Source organism: Bubalus kerabau, chromosome 11, assembly GCF_029407905.1.
Source record: "Bubalus kerabau isolate K-KA32 ecotype Philippines breed swamp buffalo chromosome 11, PCC_UOA_SB_1v2, whole genome shotgun sequence".
Lineage (NCBI taxonomy): Eukaryota > Metazoa > Chordata > Mammalia > Artiodactyla > Bovidae > Bubalus > Bubalus kerabau.
The window spans coordinates 100,118,284-100,138,249 of record NC_073634.1 but is presented as its reverse complement, the minus strand read 5'-3'; the positions used below and the strand labels follow the sequence as shown (position 1 = coordinate 100,138,249).

General features: G+C 52.8%; 1 protein-coding gene across 5 annotated transcripts in view; it reads right to left on the bottom strand.

The window, feature by feature from the left end:
* Positions 1-1,222: 1,222 nt before the first annotated feature.
* Positions 1,223-19,966, bottom strand: part of MVB12B (multivesicular body subunit 12B) — a 194,289-nt gene continuing 175,545 nt past the window's right edge. Inside the window, exons 1-2 of one of the 5 annotated variants that reach the window (XM_055541168.1) lie at positions 2,413-4,515; positions 1,223-2,028 (exon numbers count right to left, since the gene is read on the bottom strand). In XM_055541168.1, coding sequence (XP_055397143.1) covers positions 1,325-2,028; positions 2,413-2,692 — 984 coding nt within the window. In that variant the 5' untranslated portion in view covers positions 2,693-4,515 and the 3' untranslated portion in view covers positions 1,223-1,324. Of the gene's footprint in view, positions 4,602-10,954; positions 11,510-17,167; positions 17,438-18,078; positions 18,125-19,966 lie in introns of those variants that run through there. The other 4 variants (XM_055541169.1, XM_055541167.1, XM_055541171.1 and 1 more) reach the window with 4 other exon arrangements.

The window sequence follows — 19,966 nt, the reverse complement described above, 5'->3', positions numbered from 1 at the left end:
CGGTTTCTTGCTGCCCAGAGCCTTCTCCCGGGGCCCTCCAGAGCAGTGCTGGAGGACCCTCTGGAAACAGGTTCTGTGCCCTGGGTGTCAAAGGCCACCACTTGACCTTCCTGGGTGGCGCAGCCCTGGGAGGAACCTGGCACATCCGGTGGGCGGCAACACAGAACCAGGCCCCAAAGATAGCTGGCAGGTCACTCGGTCTCCGTGCTGACTGCCCTGAGTGTCCTCATTCCGTCCTCCCAGGGGAGGCCGCCGAGGGAGGCACGGCCCCTTTAGACAGGCGTGGGGTGCTCTGAGCTACGTGCTCAGGAAGCAGCAGCGCCGGAACATGAGGTCAGCTCTCCGAACTCCATGCCAAGCGGCGTTCGTGGCTTTCTCACAGAATTCTCTGGGCTGTTCTCCCTCTCCCACCGTGGGAAAAGACCCGAGGGGTGCCGGGCATGGGGGCCTGGGCTGGAGGTGCCGTTACCTTTTGGGGGATTTTCACGGTTCTAGTGAGATGACAGCTACGGGTCACCCAAGCCTGGTGTTAATAGGCTTGGAGGTGGAGATGGCTGAGCCCCAGGTGTCTGGCCCCAAAATGCACAAGTGAAAGTGTTAGTTGCTCAGTCGTGTCCGACTCTTTGTGACGCCATGAACTGTAGCCCATCAGACTCCTCTATGGGATTTCCTAGGCAAGAACACTGGAGTGGGTTGCCATTCCCTGCTCAGGGGATCTTTCCCGACCCCAGGGATCGAGCTGCGTTGCAGGCAGATTCTGAGCCACTAAGGTCACTTTATAAAGGAGGCAAAGAGCTCTGATGGTGTAACCTGACCAGTCGTGTCCCACAAGGAGCCTGTGCATGTCTGGGGCTGGCAGCCCCTCCCGGGCATCTGGGGCAGCATCTTGCCAGCAGGTGAGCGAGGGGACGGGACAAAACCAGTGGTGCTGAAGCTGTGTGGTTGTATGAGCCCCGCTCCAGCAGCCAGACGGCCCCGCCCCGGCACAGACGAGGCTCGGGGCAAGCTGGAGATGAAAGCGCCCTCTGCATTCCTTGCTGGAGACCCATTAATACACATGCACTTCACATGCTTTTATGGAAACTGGCATTTTTCTCCCTCCAGGAGCATTCCTGAGGGCTGCCGCTCCTCCTGGATCCTTCTGGCTTGTCACCAGGTCATCCAAACGGGGCAAGAAAACCCACCAGCTCTTTCTAGAAGGCTGGAGGGCCAGGATGGTGCCGGCCCGGCCTGCATCCAGAATGAGCTGGAGGGACCCCAGTCTCCATGCCTCAGAGACAGCAGCGAGTCAGGAAAAGGTTAAAACAAACGTTTATTTAACAAATTATATTAAGAAGACAATCACACAGTGAAACTTCCCTTTGCCAAGTACTAGAGTCACCTCAAATAAATACACGCAGTACAACGCTGTTCCTAACCTAGCGCAGCCAGCCGCCCGCCCGGGGCCCGTTCCTGGTGGTGACAGGCCCGGCCGGCAGGGTCCAACAGGTGAGGACGGCCAGCCGCCCTTGGGGGGCAGGCAGCTGCGGTGAGAGCGGGCGCCGGCCGCTCCAGGCCCCGGGGAGGTGAGCTCGGCTTTCACGCTCACCTTCAGGCTCGCCGGCCAGCTCCGGGGAGCTGCGGGCTGGGATCCGTGTGAACGGTGAGGGGCAGCCCGCAGCCCTGGGGACTGGACCCGGCCCTTGCCCCGTGCTCGGTGAGACACCGTCATGCCCGCAGGCCCGTTGCTGCACCGGAGGCAGGTGCTCGAGACGGGACAGAGTGGGGCCTGGGCCGCCTCTGCCGCGCGCCGGCTTTGTGCCTGCGGACGCGTCTCAGCATCTTCATCTGGAACCAGCATCCGCTTCTGGGTATTGGTGTGTTTTTTTTGGCGGGGTGGGGTGGGTGGGAATGACAGAAGAAAATGTGCTTCAAGTGCCGGCTGTGTGCCTGGCAAGGAGTAGGTGCTTCGGATGTGTCGGTCCTCGCCTCCCGTCCCCCGCAGTCCTGACCGTCCCTCTGAGAGGAGGTCGTGGCCAGAGTCAGTTCCTGGACTCGGGGGTGGGGGAAAACCTTGTTATAAATTTGCAAGTGAACCTGGGCCGGCTGCTTGCTCCTTAGCGCCGTTGTGCCATTTCCAAGGCCTGTGCAGACAGGCTTAGAATTTTCGGGGGATGGAGGAGTAGGCAGTGGGGGACGCTGTGCTCTGGGGAGTCCTTCTGGGAAGGGTGGAGGTCACTGCCCTTCGTGTTTCTGAGAGAAGCCCTGCCTCCCCGCCCCTCGTGGCCAGAGGGTTTGCGGAGAAAAGCACCGTCCCAGAAAGGAAGGGGGAAGAGGGGGCTCGGTCCCCAGTGAGCGAGCTTCACCTCCACGCGGGCGGGCAGCCCCCCTCAGAAGGAGAGAGACAGAGGTCGGGAGCCGCCTAAGACCCACCGGGAACGCCGGCTTCTCCAACACCGTCGCTGCGCCATTCTCTCCAGCTGCCATCACGGCACCGTCCACAGTCACTCGCTAGACCCTGTGCTGAGGCTGCCTGCTGGGGGAGGCCTGGCCCTCTCCCGGAGGCCCTGGACCCTGCCTCTATCGGCCTGGCCCGTGGGTGGCCTGGTTGGGGGGTGGAGGGGAGACCCTTTCCCCAAAAGCCACCCTCATGGCCCTCTTGCTCCCTGACAGGAAATCTCATGTGACCGTCTCTGGACTTCCTCGGGCCCATGGAGCTGAAATGCTTGCTTCTCAGTGGAGGAAGGCCGCGAAAAGGCTGCGGGTGTTACCTGGTGGGACGACCCCACAGCCGGGGTGTGAGGAGAGACTGAGGGACGGAGCTAATACGGCCGGACAGAGGTGAGCAGAGGGGTCACCCCCACTCTTGGTTTTGGACCAGCTCTACCATCCTGGCAGCAGCAGCAGACGTAGGCTCTCTGGGCCCTTCAGGGCTCCCCACCCTGACTCCTAGGAACAACCAGCTCATTTCAGTGGGTATGTCTGAGGCCAGATCATTGGCTCAGCCCTGGGCAAGCACCCATCCCAAAGGTCTGCCCAAGGAATTTCCACCTGTGCCTCCTGGGCCCTGGCAGGTTCCAGGGGAGGCCAGCCCTGCCAGGGATATCCTCAGGTCTCGGGGACAGCGGGGAGAGGTGACACACAGGAATCAGGAGGTATCGGAAGGGAAAGATCAGGGGGCGGCCGCGGGGGAAGGCAGAGGGTCTGGAGATGGCAGAGCTGAGGCCGGCTGACTGAGGTATGTCTTGCCCTGGCCCTGTGTCTCAGCCAGAGGCTGCCCCTCCTGACTGCACCCCAGCCACCCCGGTGTCATTCGAGGAACTGCAGGGAGCGGGGGCTCTGTTCCCAGCTGGGCAGGGCCTCTCCTGGGCTGCTTGCTTACGCCAGACACGTGTCAAAGCTCACGTCCAATGTTCCAACTATCTGCTGACCCCTGCCCCCCACCTCCAAGGTGTGAGATACCAGGTTCTGGGAGTTTAGGACAGAGTCCCATGGCCAGACAAGGCAGCCACTGGCTGTGGACCGGGCCTCCAGGGAGGACAGCGGCCCCGTTCCCACGGTGCCCGTGTGGGGAGCTGGGCTGGGCGGCCAGCACCGTGGGGGAACGATGGTGCGGTCACTGGCACGCGTGGCAGAAGGGTCGGTTCTGGCTTCAGTCTGGTGACTGTGTGTCCACGTCCTTGGGCACCGGCTCACAGAGCCTCTTGACCCCCGTGGCGATGGCCGGGCGTGGGGGCAGGCAGTTGAGCTGTTGTTGGCACGTGAGCACTGCAGAGATGAGCCCTCTGTGGGGATGATGGTGAGGAGGCTGGGCATGGGGACCTGGCGGCAAAGTTCACGTCCACGCAAGCACCCAGCCCCTCGGCCGCCTCGCCTGCAGGCAAGTCCTCGCTGGGCCAGTGGCTGCGGGATGGCCGGCCCCCATCCTCAGGGCGTCCAGTGTGTGAACTGAGGGGTGAGTCAGAGGGGAGCCAGGCCCAGGTCCACTCGGGCACCACCGGCCGCCCCTCCATGTTTCCTTAGGGTCCCCATGAAGTTCTCGGGCACTTGAGGCCCCTGGCGTGAGAGATCTGTTCCATGGGGCAACCCATCAGTGCTGGGGGGGATGGTGGTGGTGGGTGGGTGCCCTGTGCCAGGCCGCCAGCCCCTCAGGGTCTTCTGGGAGGAGGTGATGGCTTCATGGTGGCAGAGTCAGGAGGGCAGGGAGCCGGTGGCATCACTGGGCAGCCAGACAACTGTCCAGGGCCCTCAGATGGCTCCCGTGGTGGGTAGGGTTGGTCAGAGGACTACTGGTCATCACACAGATACGGGAGGAGCCGCTGGTCACTACAGCACACACAGGTTAGTGGAGGTTAAGGAAGAGCATCCCCGGGGGGGGCAGGGGGCGTCACGTTGGGCAAGCTGATGACCGATGACTGAGGAGGCAACAGCTCAGCTGCCCAGAGTCTCCCAGGAGCGCCGAGCAGGGCAGTGTGGACGGGCGGCGGGAGGGGCCGGGCGCTGTGTCGTCTCCCCGCGGGCGGGTGGGCGGCCCCTCAGGACTGGGGGATCTGCTGACATCGGGTGGGGCTGGGCGGGAGCCTGGCCGCGGCACTCTGCTCTGTGCGGAAGCTGTACTCGTACTGCGGGAGGTCAGGGGGGAGAGAAGTTCAGTCAGGGCAGGGGACACTGGAGAGAACCAGCCCATGGCCGCGGACAAGCTGGGCGGAGGCCCCGAGGACGCCGGAGGGCTGCCCTTGGCACGTGCACACGTACCGCAGGCATGGGCTGTGCATGTGTGTGCGTGTGTGCACGGGGAAGGGGGCACGCCTCTGGTGCTGCGTGGTGGCTGGCTGGCTCATCTGTGATGACTGGACCCTTGACACCCCTCCCCGGGTGGTATGAGCCCGCAGCAGCAGCAGCTTGCATGCCAGGTGGTATGCTGCACGTCCTCCCGCCTCCCGGCAGATGGTTCCCCCCGCTCCCGCTGCGGGAGGAGTCTCCTGGATGGGGAGGGATGGCCCTGGGCGCCACCCCAGACCTGGCTGGGCAGGCGGGCTGCGGCTGCAGGCTTGGGGAGCCCTCGGGGCCGGCCGCCTGCTCAGTGCTTTCTGATCTGAAGACAAGCCTCAGGTGGCGCGGGCCACAGGGACGGGGCACCCCATGCTCCCAGTGCCTTCCTCCCTGGGCTCCTGGGGCCAGTTCGTAGTAAGCTATGAGAGCCTGGGCCAGGGTGGGACCAGCGGAGTGGACCTGGGCCCGGCCTGCCCCGCTGCCGGCCTGAACCTGCGTTCAGTTCTCATGCTGGAGACCCAAGCCTACCCACCTGACCTGGGTCACGGAAATGACAGATGGTGGGCTCCGAGTCTGGTGGAAATTCAGAGGAGGAGGAACACCTGTGGTTCACCCTGACGGCCAGTAGGGATTTCTACACCCAAATGTGGGGCAGGTGTGCCGGGCAAGAAGAGGGGGGGCTCAGGCTACAGGACTGGGAGTGGGCCGTGAGAAGGGCCTGGACACCAGGGGCGGCAGCCACGCAGGACCCTGGGTCTTAGGAATGAGTTGCTTAGATCAGTGGTCATTAAACATTTAAAATAATATTTTCAAAAACTTTTCAGCACTAAAATTGCCATAAGGAAGGGCTCCCCTACATAAAGCAGAGCAGAGTTGAACCACCTGGCTGAACTCAGCCTCTGTCTGAAGCTGCCCTCTCGGGGACCCAGCTGGGGGAGCCGCCAGGATGACATGGAACCGTCCCAGCAAGGGTGTCGGGGGGTGACCATTGGGTGCCCACCCAGTAAGGTGCCACAGCTGTGGGCTCCAAATGGTCCCCGAGCCCCAAAGTGAGCTGCATGCAGCTACGAGGCCCTTCCAGGGGCTGTGCTGAGCTGAGGGAGCACAGCTGAGGGGTTTTGGGGGTCACTTGGGAATGAGGGGGGAGCAGAGGATGATGGAGGGGTTTATTCCTCCCGGGGGAAAGGGTGGGGAGAACGAGGCAGCCAGCATTTCATCCTCAGCCACCTGCCGATGGCCTACAGGCTAGCCCAGGACAGAGGGGCAGCTGGCGCTGGGTGTGGGGGCGAGGTCTGGGCGGGCCCCGGCCGTCCCGTGTGAGCAGCCAAAGGGGCCAGGGGACGCCAGTGACAGGACGGTGCTCCCTACAAACAGAAGGGGTGGGGAGGGGAGGACTCGACATTGCAGGGTGACCCCAGCGCCTCTGAAGCTCAGTGAACTCATCGCCTTTATAATAATAATTTCTTGTTATTAAGAAATAACAAGTGTGGGTGAGGATGTGGAGAAAAGGGAACCCTGTGTTCCCTGTAGCATCATTCACAACAGTCAAGATACAGAAGCGACCTAAGTGTCCATCGATGGATGAATGGATAAAGAAAATGTGGTGCGTACATAGGGTATTCATAAAAAATATGCAATCTTCATGAAACTAAAATCAAAAAAGCAAAATGGATAAACCTCAAGCCAGAATCATCAAGAAATAAAAAAGGCAGAGGGTCCAAATCAATACAATCAGAAATGAAAAAGGAGAAGTTACAAGGGGATGCCACAGAAATACAAAGGACCATGAGGGCCACTGCAGGCAACTCTATGCCAATAAAACCAGACGGCCTGGAAGAAAAGGACAGATTCTTAGAGAGGTGTGTCTCCCAAGACTGAGTCAGGAAGAAAATCTGAACAGACCAACTACAAGCACTGAAACTGAACCTCTGATTATAAAACTCCCAACAAACAGAAGTTCAGGATCAGACGGCTTCACAGGCGAATTCTATCACACACTGAGGGAAGGGTTGACACCTGTCCTTCTCAAACTATTCCAAAACATTGCAGAAAAAGGAACACTCCCAAACTCGTTCTATGAAGCCACCATCATCCTCATACCTAAATCAGACAAAGATACCACAAAAAAGAAAATTACAGGCTACTATCACTGATGACCATTGATGCAAAAATCCTCAGCAAAATACTACTAAACTGAAGCCAACAATACATTAAAAGGATCATATGCTATGGTTTTTCCTGTGGTCATGTATGGATGTGAGAGTTGGGACTGTGAAGAAGGCTGAGCACCAAAGAATTGATGCTTTTGAACTGTGGTGTTGGAGAAGACTCTTGCGAGTCCCTTGGACTGCAAGGAAATCCAACCAGTCCATTCTGAAGGAGATCAGCCCTGGGTGTTCTTTGGAAGGAATGATGCTAAAGCTGAAACTCCAGTACTTTGGCCACCTCATGCGAAGAGTTGACTCATTGGAAAAGACTCTGATGCTGGGAGGGATTGGGGGCAGGAGGAGAAGGGGACGACAGAGGATGAGATGGCTGGATGGCATCACTGACTCGATGGATGTGAGTCTGAGTGAACTCCGGGAGATGATGATGGACAGGGAGGCCTGGCGTGCTGCAATTCATGGGGTCGCAAAGAGTTGGACACAACTGAGCGACTGAACTGAACTGAACTGATACCATGATCTAGTGGGTTTATTTCAGGGAATAAAAACTATCTTTTAAGTAATGCTATTTAAAAAAAAATGGTAAAAAAAAATGTGATACATCACATTAACAAACTGAAGAGTAAAATTCATATGATCATCTCAATAGATGCAGAAAAAGCTTTTGATAAAATTTGATATTGATTTATGGTAAAAATTTTCCAGAAAGTGGGCACAAAGGGAACCTACTGTCAATATAATAAAGGACATATATGACAAGCCCACAGGTATTAAAACATCGTACTCAATGGTGAAAAGCTGAAAGCATTTCCTCTAAAATCAGGAATGTCCACTCTTGCCACTTTTATTTGACATGGTTTTGGAAGTCCGAGGCATGTTAATTAATCAGAGAATAAAAAGAAAGGGAATCCAAATTGGAAAAAAAAGAGTAAAGCTGTCACCATTTTCATGACATGTTACTATACATACTAATAAAAAATCCTAAAGACACTGACAGAAGACTACTAGAGCTCATCAATGAATTCGGTAAAGTTGCAGGGTACAAAATTCATACGCAGAAATCTGCTGCATTTCTATATACTAAAAAATGAAATATCAGAAAGAGAAATTAAGGAAAATCCTATTTACCACTGCATCAAAATGGCAATCCACTCCAGCACTCTTGCCTGGTAAATCCCATGGATGGAGGAGCCTGATAGGCTACAGTCCATGGGGTTGCAAAGAGTAGGACATGACTGAGCAACTTCACTTCACTTCAAGGAGACAAAAGATCTGGAGTCCAAAAACTATAAGATGCTGATAAAAAATGGAAGATGACACAGACAGATGGAAAGTTATACCACATTCTTGGATTGGAAGAATCAATATTGTCAAAGGACTATATTACCCAAGAAAGTCTACAGATTGAATGCCAATGGCATTTTTCACAGCACTAGAACAAAAAATTTTTTAATTTGTATGGAAACACAAAGACTCTGAATAGCCAAAGCAACCTTGAGAAAGAAAAATGAAGCTGGAGGAATCAGACTCCTTGACTTCAGGCTACACTACAAAGCTACAGTAATTAAAACAGTATGGTACTGGCATAAAAACAGAAATACAGATCAATGGAACAGGATAGGAAGCCCAGAAACAAACCCACACAATTGTGGTCAATTAATCAACAACAAAGGAAGAAAGAATATACAATAGAGAAAAGACAGTCTCTTCAATAAGTGGTGCTGGGAAAACTGGACAGCTACATGTAAATGAATACAATTAGAACATTCTCTAACATTATACACAAAAAATAAACTCAAAGTGGATTAAAGACCTAAATGTGAACACAAGATACTATAGAACTCTGAGAGGAAAACATAGGCAGAACACTCTTTGACATAAATCATACCTATCTCTTTTTGGATCTGTCTCCTAGAGGAATGGAAATAAAAACAACAAACCAACAAACAAAAAAACAAATGGGACCTAATTAAAGTCAAAAGCTTTTGCACAGCAAAACAACCACAAACAACCTATTGAATTGGAGAAAATATTTGCAAATGATGCAACCGACAAGGTATTAATCTCCAAAATATATTAATACAAACAGCTCATACAGCTCAATATAAAAAGACGAACAGCCCAATCAAAAAATGAGCAGAAGATCTAAACAGACATTCCTCTAAAGAAGACATACAGATGGCCAAAAGGCACATAGAAAGATGCTCGACATTGCTAATACAGAAATGCTGATCAAAATTACAATGAGGTATCACCTCACACTGGTCAGAATGACCATCATCAAAAAGTCTATAAATAATAAATGCTGGAGACGGTGTGAAGGAAAAGGAACTCTCCTACAGTGTTGGTGGGAATGTAAATTGGTGCAGCCATTATGGAGAACAGTATGAAGCGTCCTTAAAAAAACTAAGAATAGAGTTACCATATGATCCTGCAACCCCACTCCTGGCTATATATCCGGAGAAAATCATTGGAAAAAATACATGTACCCCAATGTTCACTGCAGCACTCTTGATAATAACCAGGACATGGAAGCAACCTAAATGCCCATCAACAGAGAAATGAATAAAGAAAATGTGATATATATATAGGCTTACCTGGTGGCTCAGATGGTAAAGAATCTGCCTACAAATGCAGGAGACCTGGGTTCGATCCCTGGGTTGGGAAGATCCTCTGGAGAAGGGAATGGCAACCCACTCCAGTAATTTTGCCTATATATACACAACGGAATGCTACTCAACTATAAAAAGAAAGAATGCCATCTGCAGCAACATGGATGGATCTAGAGATTATCATACTAAATGAAGTAAATCAGACTAAAACAAACATCATGGATATCACTTATATGTGGAATCTAAAAGAAGGGATACAAATGAATTTAGTATACAGAACAGAAATAGACCCACAGACATAGAAAAGAGACATGTGGTTACCAAAGGGGAAGCAGGAGGTAGGGATAAATTAGTAGGAGTTGGGGATTAACAAATATATGCTGCTGTATATAAAACAGATGACCAACAAGGATCTACTGTGTAGCATAGAGAACTATACTCAGTATTTTATAGTAACCTATAAGGGAAGAGAATCTGAGAAAGGGGGTGTGTATATATGTGTGTGTGTGTGTGTGTGTATCTGTGTAAAAAACCGAACTGCTTTGCTGCACACCTGAAACTAACACTGTAAACCAACTATACTCAGAACAAAAATTTAAAGAATAAAAAAAGAAGGAAATCTTGTCATTTGTAACAACATGGATGGATCTTGAGGGCGTTGTGCTAAATGAAGTCAGTCAGACACAGAAAGACAAACACTTTGTGATCTCAGTTATACGTGGAACCCAGAACACAGCAGGACCAAGCCCACCGGGCAGAGCCGACGCCAGAGGCAGGTGGGGTGGGTGAAACGGGGCAAGGGGGTGAAAAGGCACGGACGTCCAGTTGCAGAGTGATTACGTCCTGAAGATAGGCTGTACAGCGTCATGAATATGGATATCAATACTGCAATTCATATTTTGGTAGTTGCTAAATTTTAAAAATTCTCATCAGAAGAAAACAGTTGTTACTATGTAAGATAAAAGATGGTAACTATATTTATTATGATAATTGCTTTGCAATATATACAACTATCGACACATGTTGTACACCTGAAGCCAATATGCCTTTTATACTTCAATAAAGGAGGTGGGGGTGACAATCTCTACTCCCGGCGCCCTCTTTGAGGGTGGGATGAGGTGCGGCAGGTTAAGGGCCCGCCTGCCCCGGCACCAGGCAAGCACTCACTGTACATTTGTTGGCTACGTAAGAGAAGACATCAAAGTGGCCCCACTTTCCTGCTAATGACCCGGGCTCCAGCCCTGGTCCGGGACTCCAGCTCCAGGAAGCTGGAGGAGCAGTGCAGCCTCGGACCAGGAGGACTTCGGGCAAAGTTTGGGACAATACCGCCACCTGGTGGCTGCTCAGGAGCATCGCGGCAGGAAACAATCTCTGCCTCCATCACCCACTCACCCACCCGCATCTGCCTGTGCTGGGCTCTGGGGTCAGGAGGGAGCCCTACAAGAGGGGCAGGGGATGGACGCCGGAACTCCGGTGCTTTTAACCCAAATGGGCAATAGAAAGCAGCCTCGGGGAGAGAACATGAGGGCATTTCTGCCAATGGCCAAGGGTGGTCCCTGAGGAGTACTCAGGGGTGCCGCCTGCCCGGCTGCAGAGACGTGGATGAACCAGGAATGAAGGGATGAAGTGGGAGCCCTTGGGGGAGAGGGTATCTGGAGTTACAGTGCAGAGATGTTTGGAGGAAAGCTTATAGGATCAGAAGACAAAGAGGATGGGCCTGGAAGGCAGGACACCAGCCCTGGCGATGGACCCAGGGCCAGATAGGAGGACGGAGGGGGATCAGGGGGCAGCAGTTGGCCTGAGCTGCACAGGCTGGGGGGGGGGGGGATAAGGTCACTAAAAGCACGTGGTGACCTCAGCAGGGGCAGTGCTGGGTGGGCAAAGGCTCCAGGGCGGTGCCGACATGGACAGCAGAGTGTGGTCTCTCCTCAAGGGTGGACAGAGGGTGGCACCCAGACTGAAAGCAGCAGGCTGGTCAGCCTGTAACACACACAGGTCCTGCCTTAGTAGGTCCGGGGAGTGGGCCAGAGATTCCACCTCGTCAGCCAGCTCCCTGGTGACCCAATGCTGCAGGTAGGTTCTGTGGCCCCACCAGCAGGATGTGGGAGTGGACGGGAGGGGCAGAGAGGAAGAGCCAGAGACTTTAGGGCTGAGGGGGCGCTGAGGAGGGAATGGGGGGGATGTGGGGAGGAGGCTGGTGGTGGTTGCGGCGGGGGGCTCCACTTGGGCTGCTCTGAGGCCTTGCTTGGGGCATAGCCGAGGTGAGGCACTTAAGTGAGGGAGCCAGCCCAGTGTCAGCCGCTGGAGTGGCACCAACCAGCTGTGGGCTGGGTCACCTCTACCCTCCAGTGCCTGCTGTGCTTGGCTCCCAGGTGGCAGGAATGCCCAGGGCAGGGAAGCCGCCTGAGTTTGCTGGGGGCCAGCTGGCCACAGAGGGTGCGTGAAAGGGGACGGAGGCATGGGCCACCAGATGTCCACAGCCAGGGGCCCAGGGGCCAGGCTCAGAGACCTGGATGCTGCCAGGGGTAGGCCCAGAAAGGGTACTTTCTGAGGGCATGGGGCAGTGGGGACAAGGGGGTGCAGGCGGGCCGGGGTCGAAGTGCCTTGTGGGGTGGTTGGGAGGCCGTCTTTGTGGCCAGAAACGGACAGGGTCCCTGGGTGGTGGGGGGTGGGCTGGTGGTGTAGAAGAGCCTTCAAGGATAAACTAAATTCTTGCTTCTTTCACTCTCTGGGGTGAGGGGGTGTGGGCATGTGTTGGGGGGGAAATCCGGGGTACACAGCCACCATCTCCTGACTCAGGGCCGAGTATGCCACCGCCTCCTCCCCGCCCCCCAGAGGGGCCAGGGACCCACTGCACAGCCTGCACCCCACCCCCACCGCCGCCCCGCACCTACCCTCGAGATTTTTCCCTTTTTAGGTCATCTTGGCTGGAGAAAAGCACTGCTCCCCCACCTCTTGTTTTCTCTTAACTCCCCAAATGAAATTTCAACATATGTCCCCCCGCCATAATCCCCCTTAGGCCGCGGATAACCCTTCCCACAGACGCTGTCCCCTGCCGGGACGGGCTGGCCCCCAGTGTTTGCCCAAGAGACTAGGCCGCTTCTGGAAGCCCTTTCGCTCCCTTGGGCAAACAGTGAGTACCTTTGAAGGTGGATTTGGGCCCGGATCTGTTTACTCAAGACATTAAGTCTCCTGCATAAGGAGGACCTGCACTCGCGCACAAACAGCAAATCCTTTTTGAATTAAAAAAAATTTTCAATTAAAAAGCATTTTGGTTCACAGAGCTGAGACCCCCGCGGAGCAGCGCCCCCAGCCACAGCGCCCTCTGGTGGACAAGAGCCATCATGACAACTCTTAAGCCGTGGCGCTCAATTCCCAGATTCCGAGAGCTTTTGTCACAGTGAGGCCGACGTCCTGGCCTTGGGAGGCCACACCGTGGAGCCAAAGGCACCCTAGCCTCAGCTTCGAGGCAGAAAGGGACGGGGGTGGGGGTGGGGGAGCAAGCCCGCATCCACTCGCAGAGACGTGAGACAACTGGCGTGAAACACCTTGAAAGTGAAAACCCGGTCCTCCTTCCGAGTCAAGGGTTGCATCAGAGAGTCAAGGGTTTGAACCTGGGTCCTGCCTGGCAGCGGGCGGGGTGAGGGTGGTTCTGGTTTAACTGGCGGGCGGGGCAGGCATCGGTGCCTTTTTTAGAAGCACTAAAGTGATTTCAATGGTTAGGCAGGCGGGGAACCACTACGTGAGACCTTTTACTAAATTAAACGGACAGCAGAGTAAGGCAAGAAGGTACCCTCCCCGCTTCCCTCCCTGGGTCTCGTAACCATCACGTCGATGAGAAACAGAAGTGAGAGGCTGTTTTTAGAACCTGAATTTTGAGACGTGGGAGCTGAGGTTCAGGGGAGGATCAGACTTCCCAAGGTCCCTGGGGGCTGGACGAGGCCCCAAGGGCGCCAGGGGCAGGGACCTGGACTCACCACTTACACGGGTGGACTTCTGAGATGGGGGGGCAGGTGGGGTTACAGAAGGGCCTGGCAGGATGGCGGCAGGGGCAGGCCTGAAGGAGCCCAGGCTGGGCCTCAGGGGAGTGAAGGAGCAAGACGCCGGCCAACGCCAAGTCTGGTTTGGGGCTGGAGCCACAGTTGTGAGGGTGCCTGGGGCACGCGGTGGTGGGGGAGTTCTAAGCAGTGGCCCCAGCGGCCCCAAGCCTGCCTCTCCTGGAGCCTGTTCTGGCACCTGCCCGGCCCCGGGGGCCAGGACACGATACCTGCCATGCTCGATGCCTGGTTCAGACCCTCGGGGAATTCCAGCTCTGGAAGCTTCCTCTCCCTACACAAGGGCTCGTGTCCTCCCATCTCTTTCCTGAAGCCTGGCTGCTGGATCTCGGCCCCCCTCTCCTGGGGAGGGAAGGAGCAGGTGCCGTTGTGAGCAGTGGGCCCTGAGGGCCCCCATGGCCCACGGAGCAGGCCTCTGTGTGCTGGGAGGGCCCGTCCAGCTGATGTGAATACATGTCCACCCCTTCGAGCTGTGGAAAGGGCCAGGGAGGCCCAGAGACGAGTTCGGGTCTCCCCATTTTCCCACTTGGATTACAGTTCCAGAGACACACCCTAAAGCCTGGGTGAAAGGGGAAGGCCCTGGGCTGAGAAGCCCGTAGAAGGGCTCTAAAAGGGCTCCAGGGAAAGGCTGTCACATGCAGACTGGGGCTCAGGGGACATGAGGCAGCCAAGACGGGCCGCCCCCCCAGACCTGGAGGGGGTCCTAGAATACCCCAGAGCTGGGGTGGTGCCTTGTTCACCCCTCAGCTGCTGAGAGTCCACAGCTGGGCCTGGAGGTCAGGGCTCCTGGATTACAGCCCACGAGCCCTTGGTCACTAGTGTGGCCATTTGTAAGGGGACAGGAGGGGCAGGAGCTGCTGGGTCCCCAGTCGGGGACAGAATCCTCTCTGCCAGTGAAGATGGTACCACCGCTCTTCCGATGATGGGTGACTGTCCTGAGTGAGGCCACCAGGTCAGGAAGCAGGCGGGTCCCATGACAAGCCCACAGCGGGGTTGGTGTGAACCTTCTGGGAAGCCTCTTCTGCATTCCCCTCAGGTTCCCCAGTGCTAACCCGCAAGCAGCAACCCCAGAGTCAGAAACCCTGAGCCCCACCCAGTCCCGCTGCTCGGTCTCACCCTAAACGAGGGGCTGGAAAAGCTCCCCTCTGAGGGGCAGGGACCACGCCTGTCTGGGCACCGTGCCCGGCATGGCTGCAGGGTGACTGAGACCATGTGCAGAGTCAGCCCCTGTGTCTTCTGACTCTGGGGCACCCAGGTCATCTTTGTCAATGCCTGTCAGCACCCCCTTTCCTTTCCTGCCCCAGGCCTGGGGCTCCTGGGAGGGGATGGTGGCACCCACTTGCACCCTTCATGGCCTGCCGCCCTGGGCTCAGTGCTGGGAGAGCCCCCCACTCAGGGCAGGGCACCCTTGCTCAGGAGCATCTCCACCTAGGATCCGATGAGCACAGAGGGGCGAAGTGCCTCCCAAGTCCCCACCCGGGGCAGAGCTCCAGTCCCAGGAGGGAGGTGTGGACGCTTCCTGCACAGACCTGTCCCCAGGCATGGCTTCTCAGATCCCACCCCCACCCCCCTCCCTCCAAGCACCATGCCTTGGTGCCTTTGGGAAGGCTACTCCCCCCGGGACATTTGTCCTCCTCTGGGGACAATTAATTACTGGCCCCCAGGGCCCCACATCACTGTCCATTTCCTCCTTAAGTGCAAGGTTGGGGTGGGGGCTCAGCCATTTCTGTAGCTCCAGAGTCTGGTAGAGGCTGTGGCCCAGAAGAGATGAACGAACGAATGATGGATGGATGGATGATGGTACAGGATGTGAGAAGTGAGAGGGTGGATGGGTGAGTGAGGGGCAGCTCAATGCAGAGCAGACAGCTAGCTTAGGGACTCAGTTCTTAGACAACGGGGAGGTCATCTGGGTTCTCAGTCTTTTGTGGAAGCAGTGGTGTGTCAGTCCAGCCTTGGGTCCTCTGCATTCCCATGGCCTCTGGGCTGATGGTGTCATGGCCCCTATCCTGGGGTTTTTACCTCATGGAGGCAAAGTGCTGATCCCAGGGTTCATCCACATTGCCACCACTGCCCCCCCACCCCCCACCATGAATGGTGAAGGTATAGGTATAGATGTGATCTGTGTTTGTATCTCAGACATGTGCAAGCTGGAGGCTCATGCTGCTGGCCTGTGTGGTGGTTTAAAATAGTCATAAACGTGGAAAAGTGGAGAGACTTGGCATAAAATGCCAACATTTTCCAGGTTTTATATAAAAATATAGGGGGCTATGGCTTGACTCTCCCACTACGACCATGAGCCTCACACAGGTGAATGGAGGCTGCCTCCTCTAGAAACACACGGATTTTCCAATTTGCACAGTCCCCACCACTCCCTATAAATCACCCAACCAGAGTGTTCTGCCATTTTATCACCGTGACTGCATTTTGTGTGGACTGATGGGGACAGAGTAAGCAAGAACTATTTCTTGTGCCCATGATGCTTAAAAGTAGGAAAACGAAATACAGACTGAGAAGGCCAGGCATTTTAAGGGAAATGGGGGAACGTGCATTCCACGGTGGGACTTAGATCTCTGTGTGAGTATTAACGAGCTCTGCTTCTCCAGGCCCCTCCCGTGCTGCGGGGCTGGGGCCTGGCAGGAACCTGTGTGTCAACCAGCGTCGCCTGCGTGGGGCTCTGGGCAAGGCTGGGGGCTGATGATACCTCTGTGGCCAACTAAACACTGGTGTGCGTCAACGAACAGCCGCAGGGCTAGCCCCCTCAGTGAATCGGCATTTCAGAATTCATCTAAATATCACCTAAAAGATGCGTATTTGTATTTTCCCTCTCCCAGGTTATTTGTGGAAAATATTTAGAACGATGCTGCTTTCTGACACTGATTTCTGAGTGAAAAAGAAGCTGTGTGATCACTACAGGAAGATGCCCTCCTCATTCGTCATCTTTATGCTCATTTTTTACCTACACGTCAGGCAACCTTCCAGGAGTTCAGTTTGGGGGGGTGTTACTATTTTTGGGGGGGGGGGTATTAACTATTTTTTTGGCCAAGTTGCGCAGCATGTGGGATCTTAGTTCCCTGACCAGGGATTGAACTTGCGCCCTGCCCCCCTGCAGTGGAAGCACAGAGTCTTAACCACTGGGCTGCCAGGGAAGTCCCTGGGGTGTACAGGGTATTACTTTAAAACTTGGGGGATGAGAGTTCCCCAAACCACAAGAAAAGGACAGAAAAGTCCTTTTAGGATGAACTTTCAAAAGACCATATAATTCACCTTGACCTCTATTCTACATGAGCCAGGTATAGCTCACGACGGTATCCAGGGCAGATAATTCTGTCTGTCAAACATCAGCTCTGCCTCAGGTTCATTTCCAAGGGCTCAGCCTGGCTCCCTCATCTGTATGATGAACGCCCTGGGCTGCTGCACCAGCAACCTGGACACCTGGGTGGAGGCTGGCGCTTAGCGGCACTGCTGCTGATAGAACCAGAGAGGGTGGTGGGGGGAGGGGGACTCAGACTCTCACAATTAGGAACTCTATTAATATAATCTACCATATTAATATGCCCACAGAGAAAAAAATATCATCTCAATGGATGATTAAAAGACATTTATCAAAAGCTACTATCCATTCCTGATAAAAACACTTAGGAAAATAGAAATAGATGGCTAATTCTTTAACATGATAAAAAAAAAATGATGCCTATATATAGCAAGCCAAAATGCAGCATTATGGGTGAGTATTGAAACTAGAAATTTCCGTTCAGACAAGGAGGCCCAGTGACCTGATCGTTCCAGCTGCAATGCTGGCTGAAGGTTCAGGAAGGGGGCGGTGTCAGCGTTTGCAGACGACATTAACGCCAGCCTGTGTAACCAAAGAAAAGCAACTGAAAACCATCAGAAGTAGAAGTTAGCGAGAGAGCCAGCCCCTAAAATAAAATACAAATGTCAACAGCTCTTTGATACAAAAAATGACAGGAAATATAATGGAAAAAAAGACTCTACTCATGAGAACCACAAAAACATCAAACACTCAGCAATAACCTACAAAGAAGTGTGCAGACTCTCTGCAAAGAACACCCTTCTACCCTGCTGAGCGACAGACACAAATCCCCAGGGGGAGACTCTTCACCAAACATCTATTAACCTCCATGCTCGGTGCAGTCAACAATAAACATCTAGGGTGGAGTTTCTCCCCCTGAAAAGAGTCTAAAGTTCAGATAGAAGAATAATCAAGGGACTATACTTAGAAAAATCTGGGGTGGGGGGAGAAGGAAGAACTAAGCTTATCATATATTAAAGCTTATTATAAAGCTATCAGAGTCAAGGCAGTGTGGTAATCATACAAAAAGAACAGAGATGAGTGTCAAGAAAAACGTCCATTGGTCCACTTACAGATGGAACTATACGATAAGAGTAACACTTAAAACTACCGAAGAAAGTAAACAATGGTAAGAAAACTGGTTAACGGTTTAGGATAAAATGAAGCTGGTTCTAGTTTTTACTTTCTAATAAACTTCAGATGGATCAAATAGTTGAAAACTGTTTAATACTGTAAGATATTAAAACACAAAAGGGTATGAGAAAATAGTATTTTTTATAATCTTAAGTATGACATGAAACCAAAAACAAAACATTAAAGTCATGATTGTCCATGAAAAATTAAAAACTATTGTATAGCAAAACACATCTTTAACAAGGTGAAAAGCCACTGGTTAAAGTGTGTGTGTGTGTGTGTGTGTGTGTGTGTTTGAACATAGGACAGAAAGAAGGTTGTTACAAAGAACATAAAAAACTCACAAATGAATGAAAAAACTAAATAAGCCAATAGAAAAAACTGGGCAAAGGGCACACACAGAATAGATTCACAAAAGAAGTATACAAATGGCTGATAAATATATGAAAAGATGTCCACCTTTAAATACCTGTGATGCTTATAGAGGGTGTGGGAAACAGGTACCCCCTCACACACCACAGGACGGGGGGGCAGGGGGGTTTAAAAGGGCACTCTCTTTTTGGAAAGCAAAATGGTAATACCATGCATTCTTCTAAAGAAAGACCCAGGAGAGCAAAGACGCGTACAAGGAAACATACTGCAGCAGTGGAACAGCGAATACTTGGAAACAACTCAAGAGTTAATCAATAGTGGATTGCTTAAATAAATTATGACACAATCATAAAAGGGAACCACATGTAGTCATTAAAAAGAACGGGGCAGATCTGTGTGTGATGACATGGAAGGTTGTGTAAGATATACTAGTCGGTGCGAAAGCAAGACCCAGGAACGGTATGTGCGGTACTGACACCCGTGATGCTTGCTGGATGCGGGCATCTCTCCCCCAGGAGTGGACCATGGGGGACTCGCACCTTTTTCATGTTTCTGTTGTGTCTGCATTTTAAAAAACACGTATGACCTTTGCACTTGGAAAGAGAACACTAAATGTTAAAAAATTGATTCTGATTGGCAGGGTAGATGCTGAAGATGATAAACTGCCCACGATGGCTGCCACACTTTATGGGGAGAGAACTAGTCTTGTCTGTGGCATCAAACAGTGGTTCCCAAGCTGTGGTCAGACTCCTGAAGAGTCCATGAGAGGCAGGTCCCCAAGCTACTTCCCACATTTCAAATTGGAAAAGACCCTGATGCTGGGAAAGATTGAAGGCAAAAGGAGAAGAGGGTGGCAGAAAATGAGATGGTGGGATGGCATCACTGATTCAATGGACGCGAACTTGGGCAAGCTCCAGGGAATGGTGAGGGACAGGGAGGCCAGGCACTGCTGTGGTCCACTGGGTGGCAAAGAGCTGGACTCGAGTTAGTGACTGAACGACAATAACAACCCTTCTTTTATGCCTTTGGAATGGCTATCCATTAAACTAATTCATTAGGTTCCTTTGTTTTTGGCTGAAATGATCTCAGCTTAGTGTGATAGCTCTGTAAGAATTCAGTGTATACCTGTGGCGGATTCATGTTGATATATGGCAAAACCAATACAATATTGTAAAGTTAAAAAAAAAAAAAAAGAATTCAGTGGCATGACTGAACAACTGGGTCTTTGAAAACAATATAAAAAAAGGGGGAGCAGAACAATAGATAAGAAAGGTTAACTTCTATCTAATTAACTAACTTTCATTTAATAAATGAAGTAGGTGAATTTCTTTCCCCAAACATATCAGCTTCCTGACTGAAAACAAAAGATAAAAAAGATGCTGGGGGATGAAAACGTTGACTCTCAAGGATAAAGGACACCTTATTTCCTGTTGCAGTTTGAGACCTGACCACTAGATGGTGCACAGTGATCACGCATTTTGTGACTTCGCCCTCTGCAAAATTCTTCTAACATTAATATGCACAATGAAAGCTTTCCAGAAGTAGGAAGAATGAACAATTGCACTG